Below are 22,813 nucleotides of genomic sequence, written 5' to 3' on the forward strand. Positions count from 1 at the left end.
CGATATGAAAACGTGGAATTCTCCGACAGCTGACAAGATTTTGGTCCTAATACAAAAAAATCGGGAATGACATAACACTTACATATATGGATAAATGAGATATTTATTTACCCCAGTATACCCATTTAGTCCCATCTAGGTGTTTTATTCAGTCCTTATAGACCCTCGCTTTACGCTAGTCAATATTTCATTCTGGATTCGACGCCATGTTGCTAACTATACATTGTAGGTCGCGGTCGGCCTAATTACCTAACCATGTGCGATGATACAACTTTTATTTCTATAGATTTTACGCTTATAATTAAGAAATTATGAATTTTTGAATTTAATATAACAGGTTTTGTGAAATAATAAGCTTAGTTTTCTTGATTCAAACTACTTTAGAAGAAAAACACAATCAATTATATATGGTCTTTTCGGTCCATTGCGTTCCGATTCGGGTTGTTAGCCGTACTGTCACTTACAAAATGGCAGGTCAACAGCGTGAAATTTTGACTAGCGTAAAGCAAGGGTCTATACTGACGGAATAAAACACCTAGGTGGGACTAAATGGGTGATCTGGGGTAAATAAATATCTCATTTATCCATATTGGTAAGATACGTGCGATTTCACACCGGTTTTATTGTATTTACACGTTATATCTTAGCGACACCAAACGTTGACGGAACATTCAATGTTTTCATATAGTAGGCTAGTGCGTTCTGGCCCTACACTAGAAATGTATGCAAATTATATCCTTACTTGGATTAAAGTTGTTTGAAATGATAAATGATCATCACACAGTGATTCTTAGATCTACTACTCAAGAAATAACTTCCATCAAATCTACTTTCTTTTACCTGTCAGCGACACACAGCGGAATTTTTACAGTTCTTTATATATCTAAATATACTACACATTATCTATGTCCCCTCTAGACTACGACTAGTGACAAAAAAAATCATCATATTTTCAAGCTAAGTAAAACTGATGTTTAATTCTACGGCATTTATAAGAGATGGAAAGAATTAAAACCAATGGCAAATGGTTATACCGTACGTCCCTGGTCACATCGATCATAGCGTTGATGGGTGTCAGTTATATACATCAGAGACCTATGTATACATGTAATTACTCCATACCGATTCATATTACAGGTAAATTTTATCGCATGAGTCGGCACCGATGAGTCCTGCTGATCCTCTGTGATCCTCTGTGGTCCTCAGTGTCTCGATCGCGGAGGTTCACCGCGGCACGCTTGGTCACCGCGATCTTTGATGATTTAACCCCGATGATCGATCGGCATAATTGGTCTATCACCAGGAAACACGGTGATTATTTCTCCATGTACACTCGTCACCATAAATCGCGGGGGAAAGGGTAGAAGTATTAAAAGCTACGGGCCTTACTGTATATAATAAAAGAAAAACAATTCATTTGCCCATGTGATAGTGAAAGTAAATCAAAATGATATAAGTCATTTGAACAATATTTAGTCCTTTATTCCTTCGTATATGCAACTGACCCAATATCATGACAGAGCTGAGCGACAAAAGGTTATTGCTATTTAAATATTGCAACACACTTGACGCCTGTAACCTACAAATCCAGGTCTGTCACATGGTGGTGACAACAAACATCAATCATATCCAACTTCATGTTGGGGTGGTTGGGTGGCACAGTGGTAACACACTTGTCTTTGACTTCGGCGGCCGGGGTTCGATTCCCCGACCGGAAGTGGAAAGGTATGGGGTCACCTGCCCGACCACGTTGTTTTCCCCCAGATACTCTGGTTTCCTCCCACAGTACGACCCTTGCACGCTTCCATCTGGACCAACCAGCGTGATTATCATAAGTTGGTATAACTTGTTTCACAATTGTTGTAAAATAAATAAAGTTTACATTATTTCACATTGATTAAAATATGTTCAGCTATAGCAATGTTGTAAATTCTTTAAACATCTATATTATGTATGCGAGTGTACATCGTCGACGATGGCTATAGTGATAATGTCTGTATTATGCATGTGAGTGTACATCGTCGACGACGGCTATAGTGATAATGTCTGTATTATGTATGTGAGTGTACATCGTCGACGACGGCTATAGTGATAGTGTCTGTATTATGTATGTGAGTGTACATCGTCGACGATGGCTATAGTGATAATGTCTGTATTATGTATGTGAGTGTACATCGTCGACGACGGCTATAGTGATAGTGTCTGTATTATGTATGTGAGTGTACATCGTCGACGATGGCTATAGTGATATTGTCTATATTATGTATGTGAGTGTACATCGTCGACGATGGCTGTAGTGATATTGTCTATATTATGTATGTGAGTGTACATCGTGGACGATGGCTATAGTGATAATGTCTGTATTATGTATGTGAGTGTACATCGTCGACGATGGCTATTGTGATAATGTCTGTATTATGTATGTGAGTGTACATCGTCGACGATGGCTATAGTGATAATGTCTATATTATGTATGTGAGTATCGTCGACGATGGCTATAGTGATAATGTCTGTATTATGTATGTGAGTATCGTCGACGATGGCTATAGTGATAATGTCTATATTATGTATGTGAGTGTACATCGTCGACGATGGCTATAGTGATGATGTCTGTATTGGTTCACCGATGCTGGATCTTTTCCTAAATGTTATTCTGGGCTGTAGCTGGTCAGAATAGAAATACAGAAGTAACTGATGATAAAACATGTGACTAAAGGGATTTGAAAGTCCAATATTTCCTGATGTTTTTGGCTAGATTAACATTCTGGAACTAATCAGTCATTAGTATTAAATAGCTATGTACCTAACTGATAATTGTGAGTTAAACAAGAGCCCAGAGGACCTGTATCGCTCACCTGGTTTCATGAGATATGAAACAAGAATGATGCTTAAGTATATTTGTTGCTGGTATTGCTATGTCAATATATATCATAAGCATTTTATATGGGTACATGTATATTGGTTTTATTTTAATACTAAAAATGCCAAAAAGTGCATTATTCCATGAAATGAAATTGACTTTTGGTGCGACCCCATAGGGATGCTACCACACAAATGTGAGTGATATCCATTGCTTAGTTTCAGAGAAGATCTTGTTTAGATTAATTGACCCCTTTTGACCCTGCCCTCTGCCCTCTGGGGGGTCAGCTCCTTCCTTTATACAATAGGATGCTACCAGTCAAATCATTGCTAAGTTTCAGAGAATAAGTTGTTTAATAATTTAGCCAAATTGACCCCTTTTGGCCCCATCCCTCAGCCCCTTGGAGGCCCGGGTCAACCCCAATATTTGTACAATTTTGAATCCCAACCCCATAACCATGCTACAATACAAATGTGAGTAATATCCACTGCTTAGTTTCAGAGAAGAAGTTGTTTAAACAAATTGACCAATTTTGGCCCCGCCCCTCAGGCCCCTTGGGGGTCAGCCCCACCATTTGTACAATTTTGAATCCCCAACCCATAGGGATGCTACCAGGCAAATATGAGCGATATCCATTGCTTAGTTGCAGAGCAGAAGTCATTTATATCAATTCTGCAAAACTGACCCCCTTTGGCCCCGCCCCTCAGCCCCCAGGGGGTTGGCCCCGTCATTTGTACAATTTCAAATTCCTACCCGAAGGTGATGCTACCAGTAAAATATGAGAGATTTCCATTGTTTGGTTCCAGAGAAGAAGTCAATTATATGAATATAGCCAGATTCAGCACATTTGGCCCCGCCCCTCAGGCCCCTGGGGGGTCAGTCCCATCATTTGTACAATTTTGAATCCCCACCCCATAGTGATGATACCAGGCAAATATGAGCGACAGCCATTGCTCGGTTTCAGAGAAGTCGTTTATATCAATATAGCCAAATTGACAACATTCGGCCCCACCCCTCAGGCCCCTGGGGGGTCAGCCCCATCATTTGTACAATTTTGAATCCCCACCCCCATAGTGATGCTACCAGGCAAATATGAGTGATATCCATTGCTTAGTTTCAGAGAAGATCTTGTTTAGATTAATTGACCCCTTTTGACCCTGCCCTCTGCCCTCTGGGGGGTCAGCTCCTTCCTTTATACAAATTTGAATTCCTACCCCAATAGGATGCTACCAGTCAAATCATTGCTAAGTTTCAGAGAATAAGTTGTTTAATAATTTAGCCAAATTGACCCCTTTTGGCCCCACCCCTCAGCCCCTTGGCGGCCCGGGTCAACCCCAATATTTGTACAATTTTGAATCCCAACCCCATAACCATGCTACCATACAAATGTGAGTAATATCCACTGCTTGGTTTCAGAGAAGAAGTCGTTTAAACAAATTGACCAATTTTGGCCCTGCCCCTCAGGCCCCTTGGGGGTCAGCCCCACCATTTGTACAATTTTGAATCCCCACCCCATAGGGATGCTACCAGGCAAATATGAGCGATATCCATTGCTTAGTTTCAGAGCAGAAGTCATTTATATCAATTCTGCAAAACTGACCCCTTTTGGCCCCGCCCCTCAGCCCCCAGGGGGTCGGCCCCCTCATTTGTACAATTTCAAATTCCTACCCGAAGGTGATGCTACCAGTAAAATATGAGAGATTTCCATTGTTTGGTTCCAGAGAAGAAGTCAATAATATGAATATAGCAAGATTCAGCACATTTGGCCCCGCCCCTCAGGCCCCTGGGGGGTCAGTCCCATCATTTGTACAATTTTGAATCCCCACCCCATAGTGATGCTACCAGGCAAATATGAGCGACAGCCATTGCTCGGTTTCAGAGAAGAAGTCGTTTATATCAATATAGCCAAATTGACAACATTCGGCCCCACCCCTCAGGCCCCTGGGGGGTCAGCCCAATCATTTGTATAATTTTGAATCCCCACCCCATAGTGATGCTACCAGGCAAATATGAGCGATAGCCATTGCTTGGTTTCAGAGAAGAAGTCGTTTATATCAATATAGCCAGATTGACCACATTTGGCCCCGCCCCTTCAGGCCCCTGGGGGGTCAGCCCCATCATTTGTACAATTTTGAATCCCCACCCCATAGTGATGCTACCAGACAAATATGAGTGATAGCCATTGCTTGGTTTCAGAGAAGTCGTTTATATCAATAGCGCCAAAATGACTCCTTTTGGTCCCGCCCCTCAGGCCCCTGGGGGGTCAGCCCCATCATTTGTACAATTTTGAATCCCCACCCCATAATGATGCTACCAGGCAAATATGAGCGATAGCCATTGCTTGGTTTCAGAGAAGAAGTCGTTTATATCAATATAGCCAGATTGACCACATTTGGCGCTACCCCTCAGGCCCCTGGGGGGTCAGCCCCATCATTTGTACAATTTTGAATCTCCACCCCATAGTGATGCTACCAGGCAAATATGAGTGATAGCCATTGCTTGGTTTCAGAGAAGAAGTCGTTTATATCAATAGCGCCAAAATGACCCCTTTTGGCCCCGCCCCAGAGGCCCCTAGGGGGTCAGCCCCATCATTTGTACAATTTTGAGTCCCCTACCCATAGGGATGCTTCTGACCAAATTTGTGCAAATTCCGATCAGCGGTTATGAAGAAGAAGTCAAATAAGTCAATTGTTGACGGACGGACGGACGGACGGACGCCCGGTATGGCATAAGCTCACCTTGGTCCTTCGGACCAGGTGAGCTAACAAACTCACATGAAGGATTTTAAACATGTATCTATTGAATTTATTAAATGACTTTGATACCTTTATACAAGGCGAGCCTTTGAATCAAATTATTGTTCAATATTAATAAAGTCAATATCAGTATAAGATTCTGTTCATCAAATAACTCACATTCATAGGAAAGTAAGTTTAACTTGTCCATTTAATTTATCAGATAATTCAAGAGACAATGTTGTGATGTCAGTGATTACGACATCATGACAGTATTATTATTACCACATATTATTGTCATACAAAGCAGATTTGTTTGTCTTTCCCCAGGTTATGTGGTCAATGCTGTAACCAACTGAGATATTGTGGCCCTGTGGACAGCCAAGGTCTTTCCCAAGTTATGTGGTCAATGCTGTAACCAACTGAGATATTGTGGCCCTGTGGACAGCCAAGGTCTTTCCCCAGGTTATGTGGTCAATGCTGTAACCAACTGAGATATTGCGGTCCCTGTATACAAAGCAGAACAAGCCGTATAAATATGTATAAGTTTTACAACATCTAGGCTGGAAGGTTTAGCGATAATGTCAAAAGTACACCCCAGCACCAAGGTCAAAGGTAATATGACTAAATTATAGATTTTACTACAACTAGTCTAAAGAGAAAGGTATATTGTGAGGGAGGATAGGGTCAGGAAAAATAGCACACCACAACACAGAGGTCAAAGGACACACTTTAATGATCTACCTTGTCATAAACTTCAAATTCAAAATCAACACCATTCTCCGTCATACGCCCTGCTGGTACTTCTTCACAGCTGAAAACAGAAAATATGATATTAATTTTCTGGTAGATAAAGATCTAATTAAAATCTAAATGATGGGAAAGACATTTAATGTTGATCAGAGATTTTCTTTCCCTTTAGAAATATCTAAAGAACAATAGGTCCAATGGGCCTTAAAAGCTCACCTGAGACTTATAACTATCTTCTATGTATTTACAATGTATTTATAACTATCTTCTATGTATTTACAATGTATTTATAACTATCTTCTATGTATTTACAATGTATTTATAAACAGTTCATAAATAAATAAATATAGTAGTATAATTTCACCCTCGTAATTATAAAAATTTTGAACTATTTCCATTAAATTGTGATTTTCCTGCATAAACTATAGTAAAGTTTAGTACCTTTTCAGGGAGAAACATGAAACCTATGAGCCATGAAATTTACAATTTTGATAATCACCTAAAGACCTTTCCATCCATGAAGAGTACTTGACCCAAAACATGGGATTTATATCAAGAATATGATCTAAGATATGTTATCGATCCGATGGTCACATTCATATGCTACACCTATGTTTTCTCTTCACTTTTGTTCGTTAACTGGTCATTTGATTACTGTGACCTTGAACTTTGTTGGTCAAGGTAAACTATTTGCATAACTATTGCAGCAAGCAACTCATTCTGCAGATGTGCTAATTATCGAGTGTATATGTTTCACAGCAATGAAAAAAAACCATCTGAATTGCAATCTATGGATGATTTTTAATGTTGGCGGGAAAGCACTCTTCAAAAAGCCATATCTGCATCATTTATGACGATTCGACCTAGAAACACTGCACACACCTTTATAACAGCAGGTTCTTTAAAATGTATTAAACCCAAACAAATCATTTCAAAAGAATTTTGAATTTTTTTTTCATTTTTTCATCATAATTTGACCCCTGTGAACTTGAATGAAGGTTAAGGTCAAAAACAAACATTGCATTTGTAGCCAGTCCCACGTGCTATCTGTGTCAATCATTCAGCCTTCATGTGTATAGATAAAATGTTATTAATGGTAACAGTGACCTTGACCTTTGACCTTTGAACATGAATAGCAATCCCAAACCAGCACTTTTGGGAAGGAAGCACTGTATGTAGTTTGAGTTAGATTGGCCCAAGGGAAGTCAAGTTATCGCACAGAAACCATTGTACGGACGACGACGACGCCTCAGCCGACATAGTGATACCTATATGTCGCCTTTTTCAGGCAACATAAAAAGTGTCAACAAATGAAAACTGTTAAAACAAAAGTTGCTGATAATTAAATTAAGGGGTTAAGTTATCAAAATTAATTGAAATAGAAAATTTTGATATTTTATAAAGGTGGCACTCAATCATAAAACACTAATACACTCTAAAAATTGGGACTATTTCAACCTTCTGAGGGAGTTCATAGTCTGTCCAATGATTCAGGTGTGCATGGCATTATTAAGTTATCATACTCGACCATGAACAAAAACATGAACTTCAGTTGAATCATTGTAGAAAGAGAACTTACCTTTGTAGCTTTATAAATTTCTGTGAGTCAAACTCTGGTAAATATGTATCACAGTCGAAGTCTGCCAACACCCTGGTCAGGTATACACGGCAGGAAGGGTAATCCATGGCTTCCTGGTCCAACAAAATCATCACTGTTCATTATCTCAAGGTTTGTAACATCTATAATTATATCATCAACACCTGGCAGCTCTGTTTGTCTAATCTAGAAAAATATATAAACTATGTCTGATATTTCATGTCGTAGTGAGACAATGATGCAAAAAATGTTGTCACACACACAGCCTTGTTTTTTCCACTCGATTTCAAATCAATATGTTTACATTTGCTCCGCATTTCTCCAATGACACAATGCTTAGATGCAGTTGCCACCATACGCCTATAACACCCAGTGCCTCAGGCAATAACACCCAGTGGGTCATGTGACGTTTAAAAAGGCGGGATTTTTTTGTGTTGGTTTAGTTTTTTTCAACGTTGACGAAAATGGTAAGACAATGTAAATATAAGTATTGAACAGTGGTTCTAATGTTGTTATAGTTGAAATGGCAGCAAGACGTATGGTGGGCAAATGTAGCATGGAACGGGGCTCCCATGCCATTTGCCCACCATACATCTTGCTGCCATATCGACTATAGCAACATTAAAACCACCGTTCATTGCTTAAATTATTTCCTGGATCATTGGCAACAACATTCATTTGGAATAACACAACAATGTATAACCAGCAACTTTGAAGTTGATCTGGGTCAATTAAGCAGATACTAATCTAGTTACTACTTCATTCAAATATCAGAGTAAGCTAGCTATATTTATTCAAATAGACATTGTAGCCCTTCATTCCAGCATACTACTGGCTAAATATCAGGATTTGTATGCATAACAATTCTAAGTATTTTCTCAAGTTGATACTTTTAAAGTAAATTTTCAATCTGCTTTGTTAATCAAGTTGCTTTATTTCCGTTGCATAATACTAAGCCCCATGCTTAGTTGTTTTTTTGTAAAGCATATTGCAACGTTTTTAAATGGCTCGTTGCCAAAGTCGTGGCACCCCGATTCCCGAACTTTATGTTTACAAACATCAGTATGTGGAAAAAACACATGCCCGGTTGTCTGCTTGTCCAGTTATTGGAAATGGCTGGACACACGGGAGAGACCAAGCGAAAAGAGGAAATCAAATGGTGTGGACGAGTATAGCTCCATTTGACTAAACTTGTGGAGGAGAACAAAGATGTGCTACAGGCAAACTGGTGTTTTCAACATCACATCTTGTACTGTACATATATTAAGCCAAATACAGTACAAGATGTGATGTTGGAAACACCAGTTTACATACAGTCTGACCTTGTAAACAACTAGGCCAAATTACCTGTTATATTTAGCTATGTTCAAGATGTGATGTTGGAAAGTTTTCGTATGATCTTACTTTGTAGACAGAGCTTCCTCCTATAACATACAGACTTTCCACTTTGTCTCTCAGATCGCCGTTTCCTGATACCATGGAGATAGCATCCTCTAAACTTCTGGCTATATATGTACCGGTCGGCGTTTCACTGCAAAATAGTTTTAAATCTCATAAATTATGCTGACGGAAATATCTATCTTTGCTTTATGATATGGATGATTCAACTTAAACAAGGGTTCACTATGCCAATTCAATTCAAAGAACTATTTCATAAAGTTATCGTAAAAGGATTTGGTTTTATGTTGTTTATTTTCCAATAAACAACTGTGATCATCTAAGGGAAAGAAAAGTGTGGAGTGTCATAGGAATCTAATAAGTATTCAATAAACTCAGTACGATATGAATAATAAAATAATGGTGGTCAGATTTATCAAGTTCCTCAAGTTTCACTTGTTTGAGGTGTTTGACAAATTAATCGAAAAAGAAATCTGTAATTGAGTTTTGTCAGATATGCCCGACATCATGATCAATGAAAGAACACCAAGAACACCAAGAACACCAAACACTCAGTTAACTCTGATAATTAATCCTTATTTTTAAATTTCCTATGTGAATAATATTGATATTTAAAATTCAAACGTTCCGGGTCAGGTCATAGTGACGTCACCCCATCGAGAACAAGAGCATGTTCAAAGAGCATGTGTAGCTTGTCTTTTCCCCTAGGGTGAGATAAGAAAATCTCACCCCGGTAAAACTGCGGATATCCTTGTCCAGGGTAAGAGAAAAAATCAATCTCACACATGGGGGTAAAGACAGCTAGCACGCTCTATATGATGCGGCTCATAATAACGTAACGTCATTATTTTACGTTGTGCAACTATGTTATAATTGATGACATCATTAATTTTGAAGCACATTCAAGGAGCATTGAAGAATTTATCTCATACTCAAATAAGTCATACTGTGTCACATCCTGCAAGATAATTTATCTCACATACTGAACAGGGTGATGTGCACGTGGTTACTATAATGGAAGGAGACGCCCCAGTAACTCACACAAGGAAAGACAGCTGACACTTGTTAAGATACGTCATAATGATGAATTTTTGACATGATGTCATAGTAATTTCTCTAATGTCATAGAATAATTGTGAATCATGAATTCCCATACAAATCCTAGGACAACTGGCAGGAACATTATATTGATATGAATTCTAACTGGAATTTATCCCTAAGTCATATGATTAGGATTAAACCAGTCATATAACAACAGATTTATATGGCAATAGATTCTCACTTCATTGTCCGACTGAGTATTATGTTTATCCTCCTAGGTAGAGGTCGGAATTTCTCTGGGATGGACACCCATGTCTTCCGTCCCATTATAACTACATTCTTCTTATCTGAAAAATAATTGCAATCTTAAGCTATAGGTTTCATTGTAATGGAAATCATTTTTGAATTGATATGAATTCTGTACATCACAACCAGTACTGGATTCTATGTGTTACAATTCTCAATTTTACTTTATGTACATGCCGAAGTCAGCTTTAACCAATCAATTTGTTTTATTCTGGTTCCAACCACCCAGCCAGTCTCTGTGCTTAAATCTAATGGATGAATGTTTTCAAAGCTTTATAATAAGTTCTTCATACGAGTGTACATGTATGTAAGCAGAGGATCCTACCTACAGGAATGTCTGTAACACGGAATTTATCAAACAAGTTCAGTAATTTGACATGGCACAAGCCTTATGGCTCGGCAGCATGACATACAACATAATCTATAGACATTGTAAGATTCTGTTTATCACATAATTCATATTCATGAAAATAAAAAAAGAACAAGTGAAATTGGACTTTTACAGTATATTTTTCTTTATGGGGACATTGTAGGAGGTTGTAATGACATAGATAATCTATGACGTCACAATATTGTTATGACATTTGTCTTACAATATATTTATGAAATATCCGTATGACACAGTAGAACAGTCAGGTGATTAATATAGTTACTGTATCAATTTACCTGGATCTTTGGTTTCTGTTGTAATCCTCTTGAACACTTCCATGTCTTTTCTGTAACAAATGAAAAAAAATAAACATCACCATATTCTCTCAGTTTTAGGGACCAATACATAAAATTGTGACCCAATATTGTAGTTGATTAGACTATTAAAGGATAATGAGATAGATTTTTCCTGAACCGTAATAGGCAGGATCGATAATGTGATGGGAATCAGATTTGTGTAGACAATATATCCAAGCTCCCGTTACAATACTAATAGAAACTATTAATAACTACTGTTGATTGATGTCAACCTTGAGGGTGTGACAGAGAAATCTCCAGCCCCTGGGTGTGACAGAGAAATCTCCAGCCCCTGGGTGTGACAGAGAAATCTCCTGCCCCTGGGTGTGACAGAGAAATCTCCAGTCCCTGGGTGTGACAGAGAAATCTCCTGCCCCTGGGTGTGACAGAGAAATCTCCAGCCCCTGGGTGTGACAGAGAAATCTCCAGTCCCTGGGTGTGACAGAGAAATCTCCAGCCCCTGGGTGTGACAGAGAAATCTCCTGCCCCTGGGTGTGACAGAGAAATCTCCAGCCCCTGGGTGTGACAGAGAAATCTCCAGCCCCTGGGTGGATATTCTAGTGTCTCAATCGAGGCTGTACCACGACGATTTGAGATTTCTTTACCACATCCTCAAAGTAGGGGCTGATTAAATTTCTTCACACTATATCATTTTTAAAACAATTATTGCAATACTAGACAATGTTGATGTGATGTGATTGAATTGGTCATATTGTCTACAGCATACATGGTCATATCCTAGGGCCCGGGGATGACATATAAATCTGGAACATGTTAAACGAGAGAACTTGCATTCTACATTAAAATTTGGTTTGGTTTGTTTTTGTTTAACATCCTATTAACAGCCAGAGTTTTGGAGGTGGAGGAAAGCCGGAGTACCCGGAGAAAAAACCACCGGCCTACGGTCAGTACCTGGGACACCTTAACCACTCGGCCACCGCGGCCCCCTACAATAAAAGCAATTGTATGAATTGAAAGAGAACACAATGACGTCATGACAGCGATTAATCATAATTTTGTATAAAATAAGTTGTTTGACAAATTAGTTAATTGATCATCAAATCATCACTCTTCAGATCTGTTCAAAACATGTTAATATATTACAAATAGGTCCTCTCACAGGAGGGCTTGAGGTAGGGACAAAAGCCCCTCCGGACATTAGCCCCCCCCCCGGACATTAGCCCCTAGGACAAAAGCCCCTTCACACTAATCAAAAAGTGGACAAAAGCCCCTTCATAAAAAAATATACAATGTATATATTTTTTTTTTTATATAAATCTAAAAAAAAAATTTCAATATATATTTTTAGCAATATAACATTAAGTTCAATCAAGTGCTACATATATGTATAAGTGACTTCAGTCACCAGTGGCTTCTGCAATGTAAACAACCAGTTCCAACAACAACTACATATGTATTTGAGCTGTTATATAAACAAGCTGTTTCACAGGTGTTTGGTAGGTTTTTCATTGCTATTGTAATCTCCTGGAAAGAAATATATCATTAATGGCTTCATTGCTTCTTTGATTTTAACTATTCCTAAAATTAAACTTATTACAACACAGAGCAACATGTTTGGTTAGGTACAGTCGAACCTGTCTATAAAGGACACCTAAGGGACAAGACAAAAGTGTCCTTTATAGAGAGGTGTCCTTTATATAGAGGTTCAACGAGTTATGTCCCTTATAAACAAAGAAACAAACCAAAGTCTGTTTATAGTACACTATATGTCTCCTGATTTATTATATTTAAACACTTAAACAAATGAATAAAAGACAAATAATTAAAGATAAATGCTTAATTAATTTTCAATCATTCATCTGACACAAAAATTGAAGTTGATATTTTTAATAACTTATATTAAGCCTATAGTTTTTAAACCAATCTTCACAATATCATACTATACTGAATATCTATTCAGACAAATACTCAACATAGTAAAAAATGTAAAGGTAATTCTTATCATAGTAAAACAATTTTCATTAATCCTCAATATTTTGGAAAATAAATATGTTTGAAATATCTTTTCTATTACAACATTAACTCTTTATAAATGAAAGTGCATTTTCCTCTGATAATTATAATCCCTAAGCATTTATTTTGAGACATATTTTCTGAAATCCATGTAGGGATTTAATTTAATAAATACCGTTTTCTGGTTCAGTAAATTAGTATAGTGTATACAAAGACACTCGGAACTCTTCGGCTGTTCTTAATAGGTTACGTAGTCATATTCCGAGGAGTTCCGAGTGTGAGAAAATGGCGGCTGACAACCATGTGCCTGTCCTGTCAGATTTGCATACGGTGGATTTTGTAAGTAAAACAATTATGACAGACATAACTATTGCTTTGTCCCTCTTTTGTTGGTCTTGATAATGATTTAATTACCCCCTGACCATTCTTGTTGTCTAGGCTATGGTTGAATGGCTAAGCTTAGCTGTCACCGGTTGAGTAAACAAACACCTCTGCCGATGGCGATCGGTCACTCTCTTGTAATTACTGCCCATTGTTACAGCAACTTACAGGTAACAGGACAATTAGTGACTGATGAAGTGGCTTCCTAAGTTAGCATTGCTGCCAGGGGAGTTGAGTAATTAAGGCTTTGCTTGTTATTTAGAAACGTTTTACACACAAATATCAACACGGTTATGGTTTCACGTGTCCGTTATACCGAACTTTTAACAACTTTACGGACAAAAATAAGTGTCCGCTGTCCGCATTAGGAAGGTGTCCGCTATATACATGATATTTATATAGTGATTTTCATTGGGGATTCCTGGAAGTGTCCGTTATGGACAGGTGTCCGCTATTACAAGTTTGACTGTACATTATGTACTTATTATATTATAATTTGAGACACTGCAAATAGGGATCAAAAATTAATGTTTATTGCTTTTGTAGGCATTTCTTTGATTATCAATATTTGCAGTATATTAGGAGGTCAGAAATTATGTGTAATCAGTAACAATATGTTCATCATGGAGAACTTTCCTGAAATATTTAGCTTACTTAATAATATAAAGTTTGAAAAAATGAATTATGATGTTTAACCACAGACATATAATGCTAGGACCTTCATTTTCCACACAATTATTCTCCAAATTTCGGAGATAAAAACAACAATATATATAAATATATATCGTTTCTGTTTTTCAAAAGTACAGATTTATATAAAATATACCAGCTAAATTTATAACGAAGGGGCTTTTGTCCGGGGGGGCTAATGTCCGGGGGGGCTTTCGTCCGGAGGGGCTTTTGTCCTAGGGGCTAATTGTATTTTGCTTTCACTCAATAATCAAAATACAATTTCAGTTTAAAACTAATTAATTAAACCTAATGCCAAAATATGTTTTGTATAACATTCTTCGGTATACAATCACAGGGCCACGTCACTATCGTATCTTTTTGTAAACACTTAATATGTCTGCCGTAGAGCAGACGATATTAAGTGTTACAAAACGATACGATGACGTGGCCCTGTGGTCCAATGTTCCCCAGATCACCAGGTAACTAGATATATATGTGATAAGCATTTTCTTTTAGATATGTCCGTGACTGTATGGTTACGAAATTATCGGAAAATGCTATTCATTAGAAATTTGAGAATACCTTTGCTTCCTACTGCAACAATAGGCCCTGTAATGTTATGCGGATCACAGACAACGAGGTACGGACAAAAGCCCCCCCGGACATTAGCCCCCCCGGACGTTAGCCCCTAGGACAAAAGCCCCCCCGGACATTAGCCCCTTCACACTAATCAAAAAGTGGACAAAAGCCCCTTCATAAAAAAAATTATATTTATTTTTTATGTTTTTATTTATTCATTTTTAAAAAAAATTACAATATATGTTTTAGCAGTGGTTATATTAAGTGCTACATATATATGTAAGTGACTTCAGTCACCAGTGGCTTCTGCAATGTAAACAACTACTTGAACTTTTACATAAACAATAAGCTGTTGCACAGGTGTTTGGTAGGTTTTTCATTGATTTTACTGTTACATAAACAATAAGCTGTTACACAGGTGTTTGGTAGGTTTTTCATTGATGTTGTATTCTCCTGGAAGGAAATATATCATTAATGGCTTCATGTGTATCAACAGTGAAATTTCTATGTTTGCACGGGTATAAATTGTTTTTATATTGTTTCTTTGATTTTAATCATTCCTAAAATTAAAATTACAACACAGAGCAACATGTTTTGTAGGCATTTCTTTGATTATCAATATTTGCAGTATATTACAAATTTCAGAGATAAAAACAGCAGTATATATACAGTTTTTGTTTTTCAAAAGTACAGATTTATATAAAGTATACCAGCTAAATTTATAATGAAGGGGCTTTTGTCCGGGGGGGCTAATGTCCGGGGGGGCTTTCGTCCGGAGGGGCTTTTGTCCTAGGGGCTAATGTCCGGGGGGGGCTAATGTCCGGGGGGGCTTTTGTCCTACACTCCAGACAACGGATCTATTTGTTATTGTGTGCAATGTGCAGTGCCTACGGGTAACGTTAGAGGGGGCGATTTCTGGAAAAGGATATTCCGTCCTTATTAATTAACATTTTCAATTAAGTCATTAGAATAAAACCCACTTTAGTCGCCATGGAAGTGAGCCGTTGATACCGATACCCCGATTGTTACAAGCTGCCACAACCAGATTCAACCTTACGCCCGGCATCTTTGTTTACAGTTTGTCAGATGATTTTAGCCGGTCTATACGACCCAAACTACTCATAACAATGTTATTATTCGTGTGTATCATCACGTTTCGGATAGACATGGCTTGACATATAGATTTCCGTGTGATAAAATTGCTATGGTCATTATTTGTCCTTATCAGCGCCTCCGAATCGTTTTCATTCTCGTAAACTGAGCCATTTCAATAGCTTCAACCGATTAAACAGAGGCACCCATTGCGCGGGCTCATATCAATCGGAACCCCTCGTCATTTTCTCCGAAACTAAACTCGGACCAAAGTAGTAACCATTTTGGACTACTTTCGATCACATGACACAAAAAATGGCGGCGCCCATGTTTCATTAAACGGCGAGATTCAGCGATCATCATAAATCGACATGATGTGAAAACGGTAGTTAATGGGATGTCAAAAGTTTTCCTCATCACGATTGTAGTATGTCGTTATATTTCTCATATTTCGATCATTAGGAAGTCGCTGATTTACCTCCAAGTAAATATTTGTCTAACAGTCTCAAATGGTAATGTTTTGTTTTGTCAGCGAGTGTTCGAGTGTCAAGTAGGGTATTTCTGTTACTCAATACATATTAGTTCTCTAATTTTCTTAAATGATTTCGACAGATCTCACCCTGGATTCTTTTATCTTTTAAGATATATATCTATATATTTGTCATGACAGGTCTGATATAATATATATGTACATCAATATACAATACAATGTATACATTTGTATATGCCAAGATATCTATAAACATCATCATTCCTGCCATCTCATTATGACAGCCACATTTTTATCAATTGCAAGATTTGCAGAACATCATGATTACCTTCAAATATGATATTTTTGTAGATACCTATATGTAAAAACACTGAAATTTAAGACTCATAATTTGGAGGAATTAGCATACCTGAATGTTATGATTATGATATTTCAAGTACAATTGTATTTCTTATTGATATACATCCAAATTATCACTAGCATAAAAAGACTTCTACAATATCTTAATTACATGTATGCAGGAATGTTTATGTTATAAATGCATATAAATTATAATATGAAATCTAGACAAAAGTAAAATACAGAAAACTTGTAAACACGGCCGAGATAAGTTTTCATGAAAGATGTGTTCTCCTTTCTCTAACTTGAAAATCATAAAAATAGAAGTGACAGCAGATATAGGTCTAGTCTGATTCATATTACACCAAACCCAGAATATCTGTACTGTTCCTCCAAAGCTGGATTATAGTCTGATTTATATTATACCAGACCCAGAATATCTGTACTGTTCTCCCACAGCTGGATTATAGTCTGATTTATATTACACCAGACCCAGAATATCTGTACTGTTCTCCCACAGCTGGATTATGCACTCATACATTATATACAGGGTATAATGATCATACCTGCACTTTGATAAAATCTATTTTTTTTCAATATTAACAAATCTTTGCAAATATTATATATATATATGTATATACTATTATATTATTTTCATCAGCATTATACAGAACACAACCATGTGTCATCCACAAAGGCAATTGAACCAGGATGTTTTCTTTAGGAAAGTGGTTAACATGGAGTTTTTTTTTTCCAAAAAGCAAATAAAATTCCTATTAGAACATTATTTCAAATAATACAAAACCCGTTAAAGAATGGTGAAATAAAATATGTTTATGTTTATGAGGTATAAAAATACATAGTTAACCCTGAAGCATATCAATTTGGTATGATTCTATTAATATATTATGATAGAGGATAAAGTTTACTAATGGTAAAATCATTATCCGGTTCTCCAACTTTTCTTCTATCATGCATGTCTCCACATATATGTCTCCAGAAATGTGTTTTTTCTTATCTTGTTGTGTTTCTTTTTGTTTAAAGTTCACGGATTTGATTTTTCTATATGATTACATCCATATACACTGTACATACCTGAAAAAATATTGATGTGATGGAAAATTGCCTCCTAGGCCGGTGAAGGAAAGCTTGGAATAGCCCTTTATGAAAACCGGAACATTGACAAGTCAACTTTTGTTGCTTCATGCTACAGCTAAAACAAAATGTGTACCAGTGTAAAAAAAACACCAGCTAAAAGTGACTTGACATTTTAACAGTGACATTGACTGTTGACACAGTGATAATTATCTCTGGTCAGCTGAACCAAGACTGAATTTTGTTAAAAAAATAAACTTAAATAATTCATTAAAACCTGGAGTAGAAGGTCATTAACTGTTGTTGACAGATATCATATGTAATTAAATCACTGATGATATCACAGTTTAATCACCTTTTTATTTCACTCCACAATCCAAGCGAAATATATTCTGAAGAAGTTGAATTCTAGTCTTATTTACTTTTTAATTAAAATTAAATTGAATTAGAAGATTGTTCCAAACTACACTTACTGTACTTAAAGATTTCTGTTAATTATTCACCTATAAATAGGATTGATAATGAAATTATCATTATTATTGAGCAGTATCTATACCAAATGAGGTGTTTTCACAACTCAATACCTATAAACTCTTTAATCAACACAAAAAAGGACATTTATTATAAAGTTCAACAATCTATTGCTTCTGGTAGGAGTGACTGTTAAGGAAAAGTTTGAAGTACAATGGAGTAAATGGTAAAAAAAGTTACAGTAGTTAATTCATAAGTTGGGTATTTGGTTTGAATTGCCAAGTATGAATAAACTATTACTATTACAACTATTATTGATATCATTTTTACACTTCACAAGAAGCACCCTTTGTACTTACTCCCAGCCCTTGACAAAGCCAAACATACTAGTATTTTTTTTGTCTTTTTTTCCACTATCTTTCCTAACTTCTTCTCTCTTTCACACTTTCCTGTCCATCTTGACAATAAAGTGAAATATTTATCATAATTAATAAATTAGGAATACCATTTTGATATAAAATAGGCAATTCATTAATTCTTTGGTATTATTGACACTTAATTAATAACTGTATTAATTTAAACATTGATGGCTTTTGCCAGTAGTACTTTTCAGAAAGAATATACCATTACATGATAAAACACCACTGAAATTATACACAAGTGCATGGGTTTGGGAAAATTTCTGTAATATTATTTTTAAAACATCCACTTCACTAAAAGGTATTTTTTTTATAAAGTTACATATGTATATAGGTTTCAGAATCAAGGTTGCTACCTGTGAATTAATGTAAAATTTAAAATCATATATAAAATGCATTTCAAATACGGTATTTGATGACTCAATGATGTAATGTCTAATGTTTAAGATTTTATTTTATTCTTATGATAATCATACTCATGACACTTATTTTTTTGACTCAAGCATCTACCCGAATTAAATCAGTCTAGCTATTATTAATGTGTATTCTGGGTGAGTTAACTAACATTTATGACATTTGGCAGACAATAGGACTTTTTTGGGATAATTTTGTTGATATAAGGAATGCATCGCTGTCGATAAAAAAATAATGGATCTAATAAAAACAATAACCTGGCTGTAGATGTTACATGTACCGGTACACACACAGTAGTTCTGTAATCTTTACAAATACGGTTGGATCATAAATATAACACAAAACTAAAATGAAAAACATGTCAATAACATATAACGCTTACTCTTCACATATACAGTGGAATACTTAAAAACCGCATGGAATAGACTGGGTGCAGCCATGTTGTTTACCCTATCGACAGCTATAGTTCGCGGTAATTTGGTCATCGTCCGGCGAATCACCTGGACCCATCATTTTCATGTGTATTCATACACTTATCTCCGAGCCTACGTTCGCAGACGGAGGCGAGGTGTTCCGATTGGGGCTCATATATGGCCAAAAATCCAATCCACCTAATGGACATCGTTTTAAACAACACCTCATAGTTTTCATATATAACTTATCGATTAGATTGGCCTGATATAGTGTATTATTAGACTTGCGCAAGTCATATTGCCGTACTTAGTATTTTATAAGAAAAGGAAAAGTCCGGCAGAAAAGTGCACATTTCCTCCATAACCTTACAAATCGATATATAGTATATTTTGTTGTGGTAATAACTAGCCTATGTATTATTCCATCAACTGTACCTCTCGCAGTAATGGGGGACTTTTTCTATACATTGCCTAATAACATAAATAAGGGAAAATCTATGGCAAGCCAAAGTGGAAAAAAGTAACTATTTTTGGATATCCATAAATGAATTATGGATATCCATAAATAATTCTTAATATCCATAATTAATTATAATATCCATAATTCGATTTATGGATATCCATAAATACTTATTCATGGATATCCATAAATCAACTTTAATTATGGATATCTATAATTCATTTATGGATATTAAGATACGAATTATGGATATTTACAGGCGATTTATGAATATCCATAATTCATCGCGTTTTTTAAATATCCGTAAATCAGCGACCCCTATCAATCGGAACACCTTGCCTCCGTCAGCGAACGTAGGAAATGATGAGGGGTTCCGATTGCGACCCCTATGTCTGGGTGCACTATTAGAGGAATTCCGAAAAAAAGACATGCGCATATTAAATATCCATAAATCAGTGAGGCGAGTGTCGTTTACGATCTAAGAACCTCGTTAAGCACCTTGCTCTGATTGGCTGAAAAACACACTGCCAATCTATCGCGCTCGTTTATTGGTCAATAACAATAGAAAACTAAAGTAGCTTTCAATATAGTTCGGATACACGTACATGTAGATTTACTTTCCACCTCATCCACAACTTCACTGATAGATTTTATATTTAACGTTAATCGCGCAAATTACTAATCTTCCATCTAGAGAAAACACAGCAAACTTTACGAGCCTGAAACAAAATGTTTTTGTTGTGATCAGACATCGTATATCGTCGCTTTGTTTTTTTAAGACCGCGATCTTTTATTGTTCATACATTTTGTATATTCATTTTGAGATACCTCCCTACTTACGTTGTGGTTTCAACAAGTTTTATTGTGACAACAAAGGATTAGACAACAGGCAGTGTCTTTATATCAATATACATTTACACAATAAAATAGAATAATTTGTTCTTAAGCGAAAAAAAAACCAACATTTGACACTTTTGACTGCCTTTTCGGAAAACATTCAACAGTTTCAAATGGGTTTTTTTTCACCAAGAAGAGTAGATACATATACATGAATATTGAAATACAATCCGAACCATTGACTACTATGTATACGTACGCAGCATCTAAATAAATATGCTGTCTTCTCATAAGTTGAATCACCTTCGAAGTTGAAGTTGAATATTGAAATTAGACGTTTTAATCAGATAGATAGAATTTGTAATTGTGCAACTGTGGTGATATTGAAGACGAGTACCGTTTCATAATAAAATGTAGCTTTTACGCAGATATCAGAAAACGTTTCATCAAACCGTACTACTAACGAAAACCTAGTATGCAGAAATTTGAGCAACTTTTAGAAACAAGAAATATTAAAGATCTTTCAAATCTAGGGAAATTTATCATTTTCGACAACAAAAGACAATTGTTTCTAGAAATCTAATAGCAATAATAATAATTGAAAAAAAAATGAAATCACTCTCTAAACTAGCGCTGCGGTAACTGTTTGGCAACACAATTATTCAGTAATTTATATTGTTACATATGATCATTGTAAATTTGTGAAATTTTATTGTTAATACAAGTAATGACAAAATGATTATTAAATAGTATTTGATTTAAGATAATCAATTCATTATAAATATATAAATGCAATTAATATATATATGTTTTTGTGATTAAATGCATTTATTTTTTTTAAATTAATACGTTTTAAATATAGGTCCTGGAGGCTACCCCTACCCCTAGGGACTTAGCTTCTAAAAAAAACATTGGCATCCCTAACCCTATAACCATTTATAGTATTGCTGGGCATCAAGAAATAAACAGAATCCTGTTGTAAATATAGGCATTGGGGTATTTCCCCATCCCGAGGGACTATTATTCGATTTATGGATATCCATAATTCGATTTATGGATATCCATAATTCGATATATGGATATCCATAATTCGATTTATGGATATCCATTATTCAATTTATGGATATCCATAATTCCATTTATGGATATCCATAAATCGAATTATAAATATCCAAAATAAAATCATTGTCAAGATAATTAATTATTTCCACACAATAAGTTTTAGCTGTAGGCTGATGGTGTTACAACTTATCAAACATTTCACGTCTAATATTCATGTAGTTTTGACGATGGGAAAAGTAATGAAAAGAGATTTCACATTGGTTACAACATGCACATGAAGGTGATTCTACTCAATTCACACGATGCGTGTCATGATTAAGTTAGCTAGAATTATGTCTAAGTTTTGTTAATGAAATGTTCAGGCGACGAGGCACTTTAAACTGTTGTCTGATTTCGGGTAGATTCATGAAAGTTATTCCAAATTTTGACATACATTTATCAAACAAGATCTACATATTGTTTTTGCAATGTATCTTTACATATGGTGGCTAATACCGTCAGTACCAGGATCTTTGATTTAAGACCTCGGCTTTTCATGTACCATATACAATATTATCATTTAAATAAAGTATCAACTATTGAGGGATTTTTTTTAGATTTCGCAATGGTAAGTATTAATCTTCTTAACAATCACCAATATGTTTTTGGGTCAGATACAACAAAATAATCAATATAACCATCTATATTAGTATAACATGATTC

The 22,813-nt window shown here is 36.0% G+C and overlaps 1 protein-coding gene across 4 annotated transcripts in view; it reads right to left on the reverse strand.

Moving 5' to 3' along the window:
- LOC117315490 (dihydrofolate reductase-like) overlaps window positions 1–19,870 on the reverse strand; it is a 64,397-nt gene extending 44,527 nt beyond the window's left edge. The window contains exons 1-7 of one of the 4 annotated variants that reach the window (XM_033869699.1): window positions 19,722–19,870; window positions 18,036–18,153; window positions 11,354–11,403; window positions 10,623–10,728; window positions 9,347–9,473; window positions 7,925–8,037; window positions 6,340–6,409 (exon numbers count right to left, since the gene is read on the reverse strand). In XM_033869699.1, coding sequence (XP_033725590.1) covers window positions 6,340–6,409; window positions 7,925–8,037; window positions 9,347–9,473; window positions 10,623–10,728; window positions 11,354–11,396 — 459 coding nt within the window. In that variant the 5' untranslated portion in view covers window positions 11,397–11,403; window positions 18,036–18,153; window positions 19,722–19,870. Of the gene's footprint in view, window positions 1–6,339; window positions 6,410–7,924; window positions 8,038–9,346; window positions 9,474–10,622; window positions 10,729–11,353; window positions 11,404–12,325; window positions 12,361–15,022; window positions 15,042–15,999; window positions 16,326–18,035; window positions 18,154–19,721 lie in introns of those variants that run through there. The other 3 variants (XM_033869698.1, XM_033869697.1, XM_033869700.1) reach the window with 3 other exon arrangements.
- Window positions 19,871–22,813: the final 2,943 nt, after the last annotated feature.

This window comes from Pecten maximus, chromosome 17, assembly GCF_902652985.1.
Source record: "Pecten maximus chromosome 17, xPecMax1.1, whole genome shotgun sequence".
NCBI classification, from domain to species: domain Eukaryota; kingdom Metazoa; phylum Mollusca; class Bivalvia; order Pectinida; family Pectinidae; genus Pecten; species Pecten maximus.